Here is a 16,253-nt window from a genome sequence, read left to right on the forward strand (position 1 = left end):
ATAATCTTCTTTGGTAGCCGGAGAAATATGAATCCCAGCAGGATTAGTGAAAAAACTCATCATCTGAATTTCTCAGCATGATTTTTGAATGACGTTGCGATTCTTGTAAACCTCTTTGACATAGCCTGGTAACCAAAAGTTCTTCAGCAACATATTTCACTTCTGTGGCAGCATATATGCATTCTACAAGCAAAATTTGGAGCAAACTCAATACCTATATCCTATATCTGACATTGTAAGACCTAAAGGTCTTTTTATGCTTACAAAGGCACGCATAGTTCTTCAGACCTTGAATAGATCGACATGAAATTTTGGCCGATGTCCCCAGACAGTGCTAGCAAAGTAAAAGTGAATAGTTTAGAATCTTTGATCAGCAGTACCTCTGCCAGTAGAATTTTAGAACAAGATTTTAGTTTCCATCGGTTTTCCTATTCCTTATCCCTATCGTCAGATGTTGCGCAAACGTTGTCATGCATTCTGCGCCATCCCAATAGAGATAGAGGCTTAAACGTCACTTTGTGACAATTACTGTGAACGTAGGTGTGTTTCTTGTCCGAGTTGTTTGGTGTACTGTTTTCGCGAGAAACGCAAGAGTTGACTAACTGTTGTAGCTGAAATAAGGCGGTAAGTTGTGTCGGCAAGAACGGTAACTGCATGGCATACGCCCCAGAGAGGTAATTTCACCCAGAAATCAGAGTGTTGAAGATTGACCTTGCCCTTGTTCATCTCCTGTTTTCGCTTTTATTTGGGCAGAGGAATTCAAGATTCATCCCAATTGCGGATGGGAAATATTGGTGTAGATTCAGGAGTCGAGTCAAGACAGAAATAGAAGGACTGTCGTTGATAATAATGAACAAATGAATTTCTTTTCCAGATAATTTGGAGGTAGATAAAGAAATAAAATTGAGAAAATGTTTTCACGTTAAAATACAGAATTGGTATTTTGGCTAAATTCCAAAGATTTCTGAGATGAAGAAAATATTACCCACCTAGCAGTGGTGAAAAAATGGAGTGAAAGGTTTTAGTAATCTCAGATTATAAGTCAAAAAATAATGATAATAAAAGAACTGAAAATGAACAATGAATTTTTTTTATACATGGAAGTATATAATACAATACTTCTATGCTATGCTATACTTAAAGTTCATCTGACAATTTGAACAATTTTATTTTATATGCATGTAATTTATACATAAAGTAAATCTTTCAATGAAGAAGAACAAAAATAAGGTTTTAAATGTGAATGTCACTGTTATTGAGCTACTCGAGAATCGAGAGCCGGTTATTGACGTTTATTCTAAGTAACATTTATACACCAATCCGATAATCTCATATAAGGTTTCATTTCAATCCTTCTCAACGAAAGTAATTGGTTTGATTTTCATATAGGCAGGGTAAAAATATTTAAAAGCAATGTATTCGGCAATCATCTATCGCCACCACTTTCAAAAAGTAATATATCAAAAATTATTTTTATGATAATCATCGCAGTTTTTTCTTTCAGTAACATTTTTTTTTCGTTTGGAGATAAAAACGCTTTTCTCATTCAATCTATAGAATACTTAAGCAAAATAATGAGAAAAATAATTATATTTATGCCAGCAAATATTCAAACAATGTGAAGAATAATTCAAAGAAAGAAAACAACAGTATAATAAGAATTAATACAAAAAAAAGTAATTACATAAATAAAGCGGAGAAACGCTTTTCATCACTGTTAAAGCAAACAACTGAATGCTTCATTTAAAGGATTTAGACAGCCCGTTTCTCAAATTGATAAAATGATAAAAATATCTACAAAAGCTGAAAAATACTTTGATTTTACAAGAAAAGATGTGAATGCTCATGGCAAAATTATTTCTATGCTCAGTTTGCATCCTACAATTTAACAAATGCAACCCGATATTGCCGAATAAGTGATTTATTTAAAATGTATCGAGTAAAGCGATAACTTAATTTATTATTTTATGGAATACAACTTCGGTACTTCGGAATGAATGCTTTATCATCAGAGACCTGTAGTTCGCCTCAATCATGTTAGCCATTGAAATATTTGCGTTATCTTTATGTTGATAATTTTTAGGTCATTATCATCAATTGAAATGAATTCACCCATTACTGCCTATTACAATGGAAGTACGTATTATTCTTCAGAACATAATTGGAAAACTTTCAAAAATGGGTCATTCTAAGCTTCATATGAGTTTGAATAAATACTGAACTAGGAGACTCGGCAGGGATATGGAGTGCCTTTTCATGTTTTCTGCGACCATTCCGTTGTATTGTTTCATTCATTCGTAATGAGATTAAAAAAATAAAATGGGGTATGACGTTCTTTCGAGAAAATGGCTTTTCCACGGATTAGCATATTCATTCCTCTTTGCGGTTAACAGTTGTTGACAATACATATCCTCAAAGCATTCTGAATAATGAATAAATTCGTATAGTATAGCGTTAACGACAGAATCGGCTACTGTAAATCATCTGTATATCTTTTTTATAGATACCATAAACACAAAATTGCCACAGAGAATCAACAATGGCTGCTATTTCACTTGTGATTTTGTGCAAAAACGGATCAATTTTGTTATCGTAGATTACTTCTCTAAGCTTTAACTATATTGAAGAGAATAACAGCTAGTTTTTTCTAGATCAGAATGTATTTTCATTTGTTCATTTCTAAACAGCGACTATAACGCTAAGTTAGAATGAAAACTTCCATTCACCAACAACATGTTTACAATTTGTAATCCATTGTGTAGTATCTGGTTAAAACAAGAATGTAGTCATCGTAAATTCTCTACCAGATAAGAATATTTTTCGGACGAATAAACAACAATTGCAGATAATACTCCACAGGGGTATATTTCACAATAATTGCTAAAGAGTGAGAGAGAGGTTTGAAGAATTTAAAGCTCCAAGGCTTGGCAGACATTTCTGCAATTTTCGAACATGTTTATTTCTAAGTATGCGTCATCAGGAAACGCGTATGAAATTCTTTCGAAATGTGAAGAAAAAGCTGCCTGAAATTGAAGAACATTTCAGTGAAGGGTGTTAAGAGATGGCATAGTTATTTGAACAAGCTCAGAATTATACTCCATTCACATTCATAAAAGCAGTCGGTTTAACTTGAAAGTTTAAAACATTCCACGATGTAGGTAGGTATAATAAGAAAATGTGTGCTTGTCAAACCATTTTTGGGTTTTGAATCAGCGCTATGCTGTCCGTTCTGCCTAAAGATCTCACGGCACTTTCACAATCGATCTTAAAGTACCTTTAATTTCAAAGCTTTCTTCAACCCTATAGAAAATTAAACTAAAGGAGGCTTTAGGCTTGAAGGAACTTTAAAAATTTGAGCAAGAAAGTGGACGTTAGCAATTTCGTATTTTTCACAATGTGAATTTACTTCGATAAATGAATGAATTCGAAAATATGTGCTTACCTTAACCTGTTCTAGTTACAACAAGATCATTCCATGTCCAACCGACTGTTTCTATAAAAGTGAATGGACTACGGAATTCAGTTTCAATTTTTTAAACCCTTTTTTTCAAAACTTCGTTATCGTATACTCACACAAAACTATTTAACGTTTCCAATTCTACAGGACTTGACCATGAAATGAGACACTATAACTCTCTATTTGAATACACCGCATAATAAACTTAGGCCCGGTACTTTCACCTTCGATTAAATTTCATTCAATGTCAATAAGTATCTGTCAAATAATTTCCTATCTGAAGGATACCTTATTTCGGTGCTTTCAGATGAAATTATTTGACGAATAACAATTCTATGAAAACACAGTATCCTACTTTTTACTGATTAATGTAAAATAAGACACCGCATTGTAGAAATTGTCATAATTCCAACTAGAAAGCAAATATTTCGTCAAAACACAAAGAATAACCATATATCAAGAATCTAAAAAATTAAACCAATAATGACGTACCAACATTCGATCTATGACAAATTAACTCTTTTAGGCCCGGTACTTTCACGTACGAATAACTAAATTTATTCCATAGATAAGTCTTATTCTTAGGATAAGTAAAAATGAAGTATTTTCACTTTCAGATAGTTATTCATCGAATATATCTGTTAATAAGATTTTATTTGTCATAGATCAAATGTCGGTACGTCATAATACTCATAATTGGTTGAATTTTTTAGATTCTGTATGTATGGTTATTCTTTGTGTGATTTTCACAAAATATTTGCTTTCTAGTTGGAATTATGACATTTTCTACAATGCGGTGTCTTATTTTACATTAATCAGTGAAAAGTAGTATACCGTGCTTTCATAGAATTGTTATTCGTCAAATAATTTCTTCTGAAAGCACCGAAATAGGATTTCGATTTATTCGATGAATAAATCTGAAACTGAAAAGACTGCATTTTTACTTATCCTAAGAATAAGACTTATCAATCGAATAAATTTTGTTATTCGCACGTGAAAGTACCGGGCCTTAGAGAATTAATTACAAATTGACAGGTCTTTGCGTTAGCCATAGACATAGAGACTATATGTCTATGGCGTCAGCATTCCAGGTAGTTTGCATAGAATTCATTCCACTAGATCTGATATGCTTTTCACTGATTGTCCTGAAAGATATAGACGTGTTAGCTCAATGATTCCTTGATGAAACCTCATCAAATCAGTCATTCCTTTCGAAATAAATTTCAGATGAGTTGTTTCAGTATCAATATTTATCCAGTATCATTCGTTATTATTCATTCAGACAACAGAGTTGTTTCCTAACGAAAACAAACATCGGGATGAAAATAGATATGCGAGATTAATATCTTTGTTTTCCAACATCGACCGTGGACTCCAATCGATGAAGAACGTTCGGCGATCTCCTTCAATTCGTGGAGACGTGAATGGCCCCAGGTTGCCGTAATAAAGCTGGAAAGAGTCGGCGAAGTGAGAAAATGGGTGGAAAATCCTCGATGCAGAGTGAAACCGGAATACTCTGAATCTACATCGAACTATCTCCAAGGTTGGGGATGCTTTGCTATTGGATTCAACCTGGAGTTTTTTTGGAGGATAATCAAATACTTCGCTTTATCGATATCGATAAAATAAAAAGTTGTTGACTGAAGACTGAAATGGAAATTTGGGAGGGTTTCAAAACCGATAAGTATTATGATAAAATTTGGAAAGCAGAGTGCAATAAATCTGTGAAAAAAATAAGGCTTCCACTTCGAATAAATATTGACAAAACAAGAGTAATGTGATGAAAAGTGAAGAATTTTAGCTGATAACATGACAAAACTACAACTGAAACAATACAGGGTGCATTTAAAGGTGAAGCTTTTTTCAACACCAATTATCACCTATACAAAACTTCCAAAACGACAATACTTACTGAAATATATGTCCTTATACGACCCTAGATCATTTGTTGATCCTTCCCATGTTTGTTGAATACAAAGTAAAAAGGTTATATGGCCTTATTGAAGAAAAATCATGCATACAATGTCCTGTTTGCTGTTCTTTTCTCTCGATCCAATCGAGGTACGGTTGACCTAATTTTTACACTGCGACAGCTCTAAGAGAAGGCCCGTGAATTACAATCAAGGATCTATACAGCCTAAATGGATTTAAGTAAGGCCTTCGACTCGGTGAATCGGAGAGCGCTATGGAAAATCATGGGACGCCTTAGAATACCCGATAGCAGTGTGTGAATACAGCATAATGGCTCTACAACCGACCATTTCCTAACCAATTCTGGAATAAAACAAGACTGCATGTTAACGCCTTTACTGTTCAATATTTTTGCCATAGCTGTCCCAATAATTGCTGACGTGAGTATGCCTGCAAGAGGTGTTGGAATAAGATTAAGATTTGATGGACGCCTGTTTGACCTGAAACGCCTCAGAGCAACAACCCGTACAATTTATCACGGAACTTCAATATGCGGATGACTGCGCACTAATCGCTAGCAGCTCAGAGGATCTACAGATAATGTTGGACATCTATAAACATATATACGAAGCTTTAGGGCTTAGACTCAATATTGACAAAACCAAAATCCTGGTAAGTCCATCAGAACACTTTCAAACAGATGTCAGCCTGGAGGGTGAAACTCTAGAACAGTTCGAGAAGTTCATATACTTGGGAAGCTTCATAAATGGACACGGAAATGAACAACTGTATCAATTCAGCATCACAGGTATTCTGGAAGGACAGTCGCAACAACGTCATCTAAGACAAATAATGCACATCACATGGTTCCACAAAGTTTCAAATGCAGAAGTCTTGCAGCTCGCGAGTTGTATAACAATTGAGACTCAAGTAACGAGGGCTCGACGCAGATGGAGCGGCCACGTTCTGAGAATGCAAGACACAAGACTACCCAAAATAGCTCTGTACGGCGAATTCACAGAGGGAGCTCGGAAACCAGAAGGCCAGTATAAGCGGTTTAAGGATATACTGCATCAATCCCTAAAATCAGTTAATGCCAATCATAACTGGGAACAACTAACGTTAGACAGATCACAGTGGAGGTTTTTGGCCCACAGCTATAATGGAGACTCGAAAAGAATACAGCGGCGGCCAGATCTGGTCGGTGACTATCCATGCCCGGAGTGTGGAAGGATCTGTAGGTCACGGTTGGTCTCTTCAGTCACAGGAAGGCACACAGTCGCAAGTAGCCCTAAGAAATTATAAGTTTGATGGCACCGATAGTCTTTTTGTAGATTTTCTCAGTAATAAGATTCAGCAATGAATGAATAAATGAATCTTTCCTCTCTCTTACTTGAGTGGGTAATAAGTGCGAAAGTTGATGGTTGTCAGGCTTTTCATGGTGCACTATCTGTTTCTGTGGCCGGATTCAAGGTATAGATTTGAAAAATCGAAGGAGCATAAGTAAATAAAATTAAAAAAAAAATTGTATCCTAAACAGCTGAATATGTTATGGTACCCATTTCAAAACTTATGTAGGAAGAACCCATCATCGCAAGGAGCTTTTTGAAGGTTGTAGCACCCTTGCTAAGCCGTTTTCGATATGAGTTTATTAGAGAAAGGTACCTTTTCTTATGTTATATCATCCCTGAAAAACATGAAATGGTATCGCCTTCAAGATCTTCAAATCTTGTTGATGCTGTTAATGCAACAGTCTTTACTCTTTAGAAGAATGAAACTAATATTGAGGACTCCATTCCTCCCCGAAATGTCAAATGGTATTTCATTCGAGACATACTCAGTTTTCGAAACCCAGCCACCCTCATCTCCCTCATCATCCAGCTGAACCCTGCGCCTATCTCCCAATCTCTGCTCCGTTTAAAACCGAATTACATCGTGACGTCACGACAACATCGATGACGTGAATGCGGGTGAACGGCGTTCAAGTGGGACAAGCCTTCGATCTCACGAAGAGATTCGCCTCATTTCGAATTGATGGGAATCCAAAAATATCCCACCATTATTGTAAAATTTTCAGGGGATTATTTGACTTTAATGTACTTCTTAGATTGGGGATTAGTCTTTCCAATTCCGTTCGAGATTGCTTCGGAGTGTCTAGATAGGGTTTTGATGGACTGGTATTGAACTCGTTGATCTTTTGGGTCCGTAAGACGTGGAAAATTACCCCATTTGAAGCAGGATAGAATGTAGGAACTCACTCAATGAATGCGTTTTGTTATTGTCCTTGCTGAATGTATTTTGACAGAATGATTTCTGGTGATTCAAAAGTGAAGTATTTAAACACCACATTTATAAATTGGATAAACGACAATACCATAGAATTGTCGTTTTAACAATACGTGCTAGTCATGCAAAAGCGTAGGCAATCCCAGAGAAGTAAAACATCTAAACACAAAAGTAGACCTGTTTCGGGATCATTGTCTCTCATTATTACAGTGCAGTGTTAAATACGAGTACACTGCATTGTACTTATGAGGGACAATTACCCCCAAAACCATCTACAGAGGTGTTTAGATGTTTACAACATCTCTGGGATCATTGTTGGAAACGGCATGTCGTTTATTTCCAAGATGCCCCGCTGGTATCTGGTGTTTGGCAGTTGGCACATCCAACGTATCACCACATTTATATTTGCGACACCTCCTAGGTGGTGACGATAGAAATATTTTTATGTAACAAGTATATAAAAATGAAGTATTGAGTACTATCCTTCTTTGAAAAAAGGATATTCAATTCTCATCAGATTATCAGAAATTAAATCCCGTATAAGCGTAATTGAGTTGCCAGAGCATTACGTGAACTGAGGAACCTGAGCATGATATCCAGGAGCCAATTTGCTTTAAGCGATTAACTTTTTTGCAATCACGAAAGGTTACATCAGATACCCAGCGAATTTCGCATATTTTCCTTAATCACCTCTATTAGACTCATCGATTTCTTGATGAGTTGTAATGCAGGCATTTCCGTTGTCATAACGGATCAGCAGCCTATTGATTTTGCTGCGATAGTATTCTTCCTTAAAGTCATGTTGAATCGAAATTTGGAATTTCGGTGGAATTTTAATAATTTGCTTCCTGATTAATGAAGTGCAAAAATTGAGTTTCCTCACGACTATCCACTCCATTTTTTGAGCAGTATATATGAGTGTCCAAACATCATAGACAAACGTCTGCTCGTTTTCATTCCTGTTATCAGTCATCAACACGCACAGTCATTCAACCAAACGACCTCGACCTATGTTCGATTAAGAGGTTCAATTTTTTCTCATCTAGACCCTACCAATGAAGATTTTTCAGGAGCACGCCAAATTATATCTAATTTTTATATTTTTGGTGTTGTAAGTTATCATTATCAATAAGAGATAAAATGAAGTCAAAATTTTCCGAAACTATTTCAGATAGAGCACAATGCACCTCAATATATCATACATATAATTATAATGAAGAAGAAAGTTTTCTCTTTGGATAAACTATGAATAAAGAATTGGCTTATTTAGTCATTATTTATGACAAAAAAAAGTGAAGAATAAAAAAATTTGAGGGAAAAATTCCGAATATTATTGAAATTAATTTCAAACTCTCAGAAAATATGAATAATAATGAATCCATAATGGAATATGAGACTCTTGTTAGATTTAACAAATAAGGTATAATAAATTATCGAGCATTGAAAATGGTGATGGAATAAGAAAGCGCACGTATAATATACAATTATTTTAGTAGTATATTTTTCTTCAGGAGAAATTGATGAGGATTATAATGAATCAGGAGCCCCTTGGGGTGGCTTCGGATATAGTACTTCCACATCAGCTCACTAGATGGAGCAGCACTCAACCAACACACTTCCCAACCGACTATTCTTCCTCAGGTGAACAACCAGCTCATAACAGGCCCCCTTTCGTATTTGACCCCCAAATCAATCAAAAAATAATTTTATGGTAAGTGGCAATTTCCATTAATCGAATTTTCATCACCGAAATAAGAATTTAATTGATCTTAAGAATTATAGATTTTAATAAGTTTTTAAATATCCAATTTTACATCACAATTATTAATGAACCTCATTTTCAGATGCTTACAAAAAATTCGATCAGTCTTATTCTTACAAATTTTTTGGATATTCTGTTTCCTACTATACTTATATCAGTTTCATCTAAACTGTTGAGAATATTCAATTTTACGCTGATTTTTTCTTTAGGAATGGCGACATTTCTGCTCTGCAAGTGGATGCAATAGTCAATTCTACAAATGAGTCCATGACAGAGAGTAATCCTATCAGCGACAGAATATTTCAAAGAGCTGGATCTGAACTGAAAGAAGAGATCAATTTAGACATACGTGGTAAGCCCCCTTATTCTAACTCATTTCATATTATCTTCACAATGTCGCAAAATTCATACTATCAGAATGAAAATGAACAAAATAGTAGATACATGTACATATTTCAAAAAACTTTCTTCAAACAAGGCATAAAACAATATTTTGAGTTACGGTCAAGGTGTTTTTCCTGAGAATACTTTTATCGAGAACTGCTGATCCGTTTATTATTTTATATTAGATGCCTACAGTGCCTACGTATGTTCTAAAACAAATTGATTTGTTGTTTCAGAATGTAAGACTGGGGAAGCCATTGTAACCCAAGGACATGCACTGCCAGCTAGGTACATAATCCATACGGTGGGACCCAAGTACAACATTAAATATCAATCAGCATCGGAAAATACGTTACATTACTGTTACAGGTAGGTTAACCTAGATAGTTAGCCGGTTATGGGGGGTGTCCAGATTAACTGACATCGATATATGTCATTAGCTCAAAGTTCGCATGTAATGGGAACAATTTGTTCACGGAAAAAGTTAACCTGTATAGGGTAGGCATTTCCGCTTATATAGCATATCGTTAAGAGGAAAAGAAAATAATTCTTCCTCTAAACAGTCTAGGAAGTGCCTGAATGATATTACATAAACAGGGTGTTTTTAAAGCTAAGGCTTTTTTTAAACATATCTAGAACTGGTCAAAATAAAGCGTTTCACCAAAAATCACCTATACAACACTCTCAATAACAAAGTTGAAAAAAACATTGATAATGATTACTAAAATATAGCCTAATACGACCCTAGATCATTTTTAATCTGAATTATCGCAAAGCAATGGGAAAAAACTTGGTTTCTCACACTGTAAACATTAGGAAAATCATTCTCATCATATTCTGTGAAAAATCTGTCATTTCGACAAGTTCAAAATCTTATACTTCCAACATCCAAATCTGGTAATTCCATGGAACTGAGTTCATACTTCATGGCCGAATTATGGAATTGATTTCAACTCTATCCGGATATGAATAGGAAGAAATCTAAAAGCAAACCTGCGATTGAAAAAAAAGAAGTTCGTCCAACATCAAAAAATGGCAGAGGAAACACTCCAGAACATCCGAAAGATCTTGAAAAAAAACCTAAAGTTATCACGAAATCTAAGGGTATAATGACTGCTTCCAATAAGTCATCTTCGAGATGTAGAAGCGTTCATGAAAAACTTCCACCTTTCAAGAAAATCAATTCAGAAAATACTACAATGAATTCAATCAAGAGCTGTCCTGGGAATGTGAAGAAACAAAAACCTAAAAAACTTGTTGAAAGCACCAAAACTGGGAGGAAAAAAACCAAAAGTTGCTGCCTTGAAAAACCGAGATTTGTTGTTGAAGGTACTCCTTTCTACGATCCTGTCAAGGTACAAAGAAGACCCATTTCTTTCAGCAAAGCCATAAAGAGGTCCCCAATACTCCAAACACAGATAAACATGCCCCCTGGATATTACAGACAACTAGCCAGCAAAATTGAGTCTTCAGAAAACAAAAAGGCAAGAAGTACCAAAAACCTCAATGCTGTTTGTTTCACTCTTGAATAAATATAACTGAAATTTAAATTTCTGAATGATTTCAAATACTTTCACTCCCAAACAATCAATATATTGAAATATAATAAGTATAATGTGTTAAGGTAAAATGAACACGGATATATCGAAAGTGCAGTTTTGATTACCGTTATCCATTTCTCTGACCACTTCACAAAACTGCAGTCGGCGATCAGGATCATCCTCATTCAGTTCCTGAACCTATCGTATCTTATGAGGATGGAATTTATGTTGTTTAAGGATCCCCATGATTGTTGTGCGTGAAACACCTGATACATCGGACAATTTCCTAGTACTTCAGGTCGGATCCTTGACTACATGACCTAAGATAGCCACGTCCCTCGCTTCGTCTCTTGCATACAAACTCATTTTGTTTCCGACTGAACTAGTAGCGTCAAATTAGGCAACCAGATGCACAAAGTAAGCAACAGATACATTTTCTCCAGGATATCGTTCGTGTTGAATAAAGTATTTTTCACGGGTTATCCAAATATACTGTCGGAAAAACTATCATGAAAATTTCTTATCATGAAAACCGTTTGGAAAAAAGCAACGGTAAGCATAGGGTCAATTTCTGATTTTTTCGTATATATTTCAATTCAAATGATACTTTTTGTGATCTATGATTCGACATATCTGTCATAATTCGAAAATTCGCAGTGAAATAACTTATAAACAAAATGAAATAGGTCCCGTTCATGAAGCTGAGTTGACTTCCATCAAATAATGACCCAATTATATGGTTGGCCATTCAGATTCTTCACTAAAGGTAGAAAGTACCAAGAGCAACCCTTTAAAACCAAAACGGAAACTGGCATGAATAAGAAATCAACATTCAGAATGAAAAAAGTTGGAGCACGATCTGCTAGTAAAATGTTGAAGTCAATAGACATAAATATCGGAGTAGTGAGAAGTAAAAACCAAATGTCCAAAAAAATCAAAGAAATTGCAGTGTCTTCAGACATGTTCACGCCTATTGTGAATTCCTTCAATCCCGTTTCAAAGCAGATAGTTTCGAGATACGTAAAACCCAAAGTGATCGATCTGGCGAGATATCCCAGCAACAATCCAAGGTTCGATAGCCATAAAAAATTCAGTCAACTTCCCAAGAGAGAAATAACACGCTGCGTGTCTGTCGACAGCGCACCACATTTGAAAACGACGAAGAAATTTACTGGAACAAGGTGTCCAAAGAAAGTGACCGCAGTGAAATCTCGAAGAGATCAGAAAAGACCGTCATCAGCGCCTTCAGCAGATGCTAGTTATATGCAGTTGTCTGAAGACATCGATAAACGAAACCCAAAAGTGATGAGAAGAGCTCACTCTGATATAAAAACCTTAGAGTCTTCCAAAAAACTTTACGACATTGTCTCAAAATTCCCGAACTCTCAAAGAGGCTTTAGTTCACCAAACATCAATAGGAAACCATGTAAAAAACAAACAATCTCGAAAATATGCATCGAAGGATTGCCCGACAATATTTCAATGAAATGCGACTTCATCCATGAAATAAACCCACAACTTTTTGGTAGTTTATCTTCATCAAATATGTCTAGTTCTTCGCAATTGAAAAGCAACCCTTCCAACACGCAGAGAAAGGCGGAAAATGCGATAAAAAACTACTTTACCAAAAGAATCATACGAACGAAAACAACAAAAATGAATAAAACTCCAGGGGACAGTAGACGAGTGAATAATTTCATCTCCAAAATTCCCGAAGCATCTTTAACGCGTTTGAAAAGGCGACATCGAAAATTCACCACCTCTGACAATACAAAAACTAGCCTGACCTATCAAAAAAACAGAAATCTATATTGCGAACCAATTGAAGAGAACCCAGAGGATGAAACGGTAGATGAAAATATTGATAATAATAGTATAGATTCCTGTCGAGATTTGGCCAAGAAGAGGAATGAGGAGATAAAGAAGAAATTCCTTGAAATATTGGCGATGGAAAATTCGAAACATCAGAAGGACCATAAGGGCAAGGAGGTGCCCAATGATGATGATGTGAAAATGAAAGAAAATATGGGAACTAAAGAGTTAGAGAAAGAAGAAGGTACTGGTGAAACCCCAACTACACCAAAACTGGGAGAAGCTGGAGAGCTTGACCCTGATATGGATCTTCGCGACCTTCTACTGAAATATTGCGATGGAAGTGAAATTGACCAACACGAAAACCGAGTTAAGTTTAGGTTGAGTGACGATGATGTGAAGAGGCCAGAATTGACTGGAACTGACGAATTGGAAGGTACTAAAGGTAATTCTTGTACTGGCGAAACTGTACCAGAACTCAACGCATCTAGTGAGATTGAGCAAGATCTAGACCTTCGCGATTTTCTATTAGAGTTTTACCGCAGGAATGAACTCGACTACAGAGATTTCCAAAAATCTCTCAGAAGAAGTTACTTCACATTATCCTTAGACGAATCTCAGAATAATTCATCACTTTATGAAACTTGCAAGACACACCTATCTGGAGACGATCTGCCAAACGGTAGGAAGCCACCACCTCCATCACCCAACACCGAAGAAGATTCTCTGAAAGATGTTCGCGAAATGAAGAGTACCAATATTGAAGAAAAATCTTCAACTCATGAACCTCCGACAGATGCTCATTCGATCTGCCTGAAGGTTGAAACTGTCGATTCCAAAATTTCCAAAACTGAAGCAACTGAAGACGGTATAGATGATATCCATAACTCCCCAGTGACCTCCACCTTTGCCAGACTCTCTGGTAAGATCTCCACTGAAGAGAGGTCAGACGTCTTCCAAACCAGTCAGTTCTCTTTGGATATAGAAGAAGCTGAAGAAAAGACGGATGAGAAAGATGTCGAAGAGGGGACGAATTTTATCGAACAAATTCGGGAAACTAACGAACTGAATTTTACAATGGAGGATGGTCATTACGTGTCGTTTCAACACGACGTCAAGAAAATACCTTCAATCTCTGACACATACATAGATCAGGTCTTTCCTTGTTTCGAAGTTCCAAATATTGAAGACAACGAGGATTGCACCGTTGCAAATGTGCCAAGTGGTACAATTAATAAGCCTTTATGTCGCTACTCGAATGCAGGTTCCGATAAAGTTGAACTTACAAGAAGAAACAACAGTCTGAATACTACGAAATGTAGGTGGAAAAGTGAACCTACTTTCAGACAACAAAACAACTATTCCAACCGCTGCAGGACTGTGAGTTCTGAGAGGGATGAATCGTACTCCAAAAATGTTTCTTCGGCTTCTAACAACAGCTGTTCCATCAATTCAAACATGGAATTAATGAGCGAATATTCGACCACCGGTAACTCTGATATTCAAAAAGGGGATATTTCCAATTCCTCCCAGAGGGCTTCTGTCGATGCTTTCAATTTCTCATCCGAAATCTCCAGTTTGTCAGGGTCTCCCTCCGAACTTCTGGAAGAGAGCAAGATAGCGTTGGAGGGCCTGATGATGCGAATCGGTGGTGGTGGTTACGTCCCTCGACTAGACGAGTCTCTGAACGACATCTTGAAAGAACTGTCGGATTTGGATCGTGACGACACTTTCAGAAGGATGTTCAATGAAAAGAATGACTTGTTCTTTTCTTCGTCTGAGGTTTGTATCGAATACTCAACATCTCTTCACAAATATCGACTCTATTTTGACTCCAACTTCAGACAACTCGTGACACTTCGACTGCCAACGTTTTGAGGATAACTTTGGTCAATCGTTTTCATTCATATTTCATTATTTAGCGTAGCAGAACATATCATTTTATGCGAGAATAGATCAGACCAACGAGTGGATGATTCTGATTATTAAAACCAAGAATAAATTACTAAACAATTCGAAAATTATCGAGAAATATGAATATTTCCCTTCCATTGTTCTTGAACCTCGACTGGCAACCTGGGACTTCGTTACTATGGTAATAACATAACAGCCTGGCGATTAAGAATAGGGCTGTCACTGTATTGGTCCGCACTATTCATGACCATTAACTACGTTGCCAAATTGTTGACAACCGTACAAACAAAGTACATCACGAATTTTTTTACACCATTATTGGCATCCCGAAAAGGGTTGGGAGTAAGAATCTCAAACAACTTCACAAACTCACTGATATTTGGGTGAAATGATAAAGCTCTGACTGGACTCCAAATGTTTCTTTCTTATTCAACTTTTGAGTATAATATAGTTATTGATAACTTTTGATGAGTTCACATCCAGTTTTTTTGCGGTGAATCAAAATGAGCAAAATCTTTATCATATTTATTGGATTATTTGCAGTCTTCGAAGAAAGATGGGGACTCTACGAAATCTCAAGATCTAGGTGACAACCAAGAAAATATTTTCATCAGAGTTTCAGATACGGAAGTGAGATATTCGAAGACAGATTTTCGTGAACTGGACAAGAAGCTACCTTCTTCTACCGTTGTTTACTTCAAGTCTCCTTCGGAATCTTACCATATATCGAGAGAAAGCTTTCCAGAATGTTCAGACGGGACGACAGTATGTGAAAATGAAGAAAGTGGTGAAAACGACGCTTTCAATTTGAGAAGGATGCCGTTGTATAAATAACCAATTCGATTTCTATTTTAGTGCAATTTTGTCTCTGTTAGGAGTCCCACATTGTAGTCTACCTAATGAATAAACCCATGAAATTAGTGTTAAACGCCAACTTTTCATCACAAAATGACATTCTTACACAAAGTTTCTGCATTATCTGAGAATTTTTGTCGATTGCTTGGATTTACTTCAAATCTTTTCAAAACTGACATCAAAAATGCAGATAGAATTCGACGTCACTGAAATAATCCTTTCAGTAGCATATCCTTCACTCAGTGGCATATGTCAAAGGAAGCACAGGGGGTCGTAAATTATTTTATACAGAGCGGGTAAAATGAAACTGCGACTTCGTAGGTCGGCAGAA

The 16,253-nt window shown here is 36.2% G+C and overlaps 1 protein-coding gene across 1 annotated transcript in view; it reads left to right on the plus strand.

Moving 5' to 3' along the window:
• Window positions 1-466: 466 nt before the first annotated feature.
• Window positions 467-16,253, plus strand: part of LOC123319489 (protein GDAP2 homolog) — a 38,353-nt gene continuing 22,566 nt past the window's right edge. Inside the window, exons 1-4 of the mRNA XM_044906492.1 lie at window positions 467-624; window positions 9,166-9,365; window positions 9,626-9,768; window positions 10,037-10,169. Of these exons, the coding sequence (XP_044762427.1) occupies window positions 9,175-9,365; window positions 9,626-9,768; window positions 10,037-10,169 (467 nt within the window). The 5' untranslated portion in view covers window positions 467-624; window positions 9,166-9,174. The remainder of the gene's footprint in view (window positions 625-9,165; window positions 9,366-9,625; window positions 9,769-10,036; window positions 10,170-16,253) is intronic.

The sequence above is a fragment of the Coccinella septempunctata genome, chromosome 8 (assembly GCF_907165205.1).
Source record: "Coccinella septempunctata chromosome 8, icCocSept1.1, whole genome shotgun sequence".
NCBI lineage: Eukaryota > Metazoa > Arthropoda > Insecta > Coleoptera > Coccinellidae > Coccinella > Coccinella septempunctata.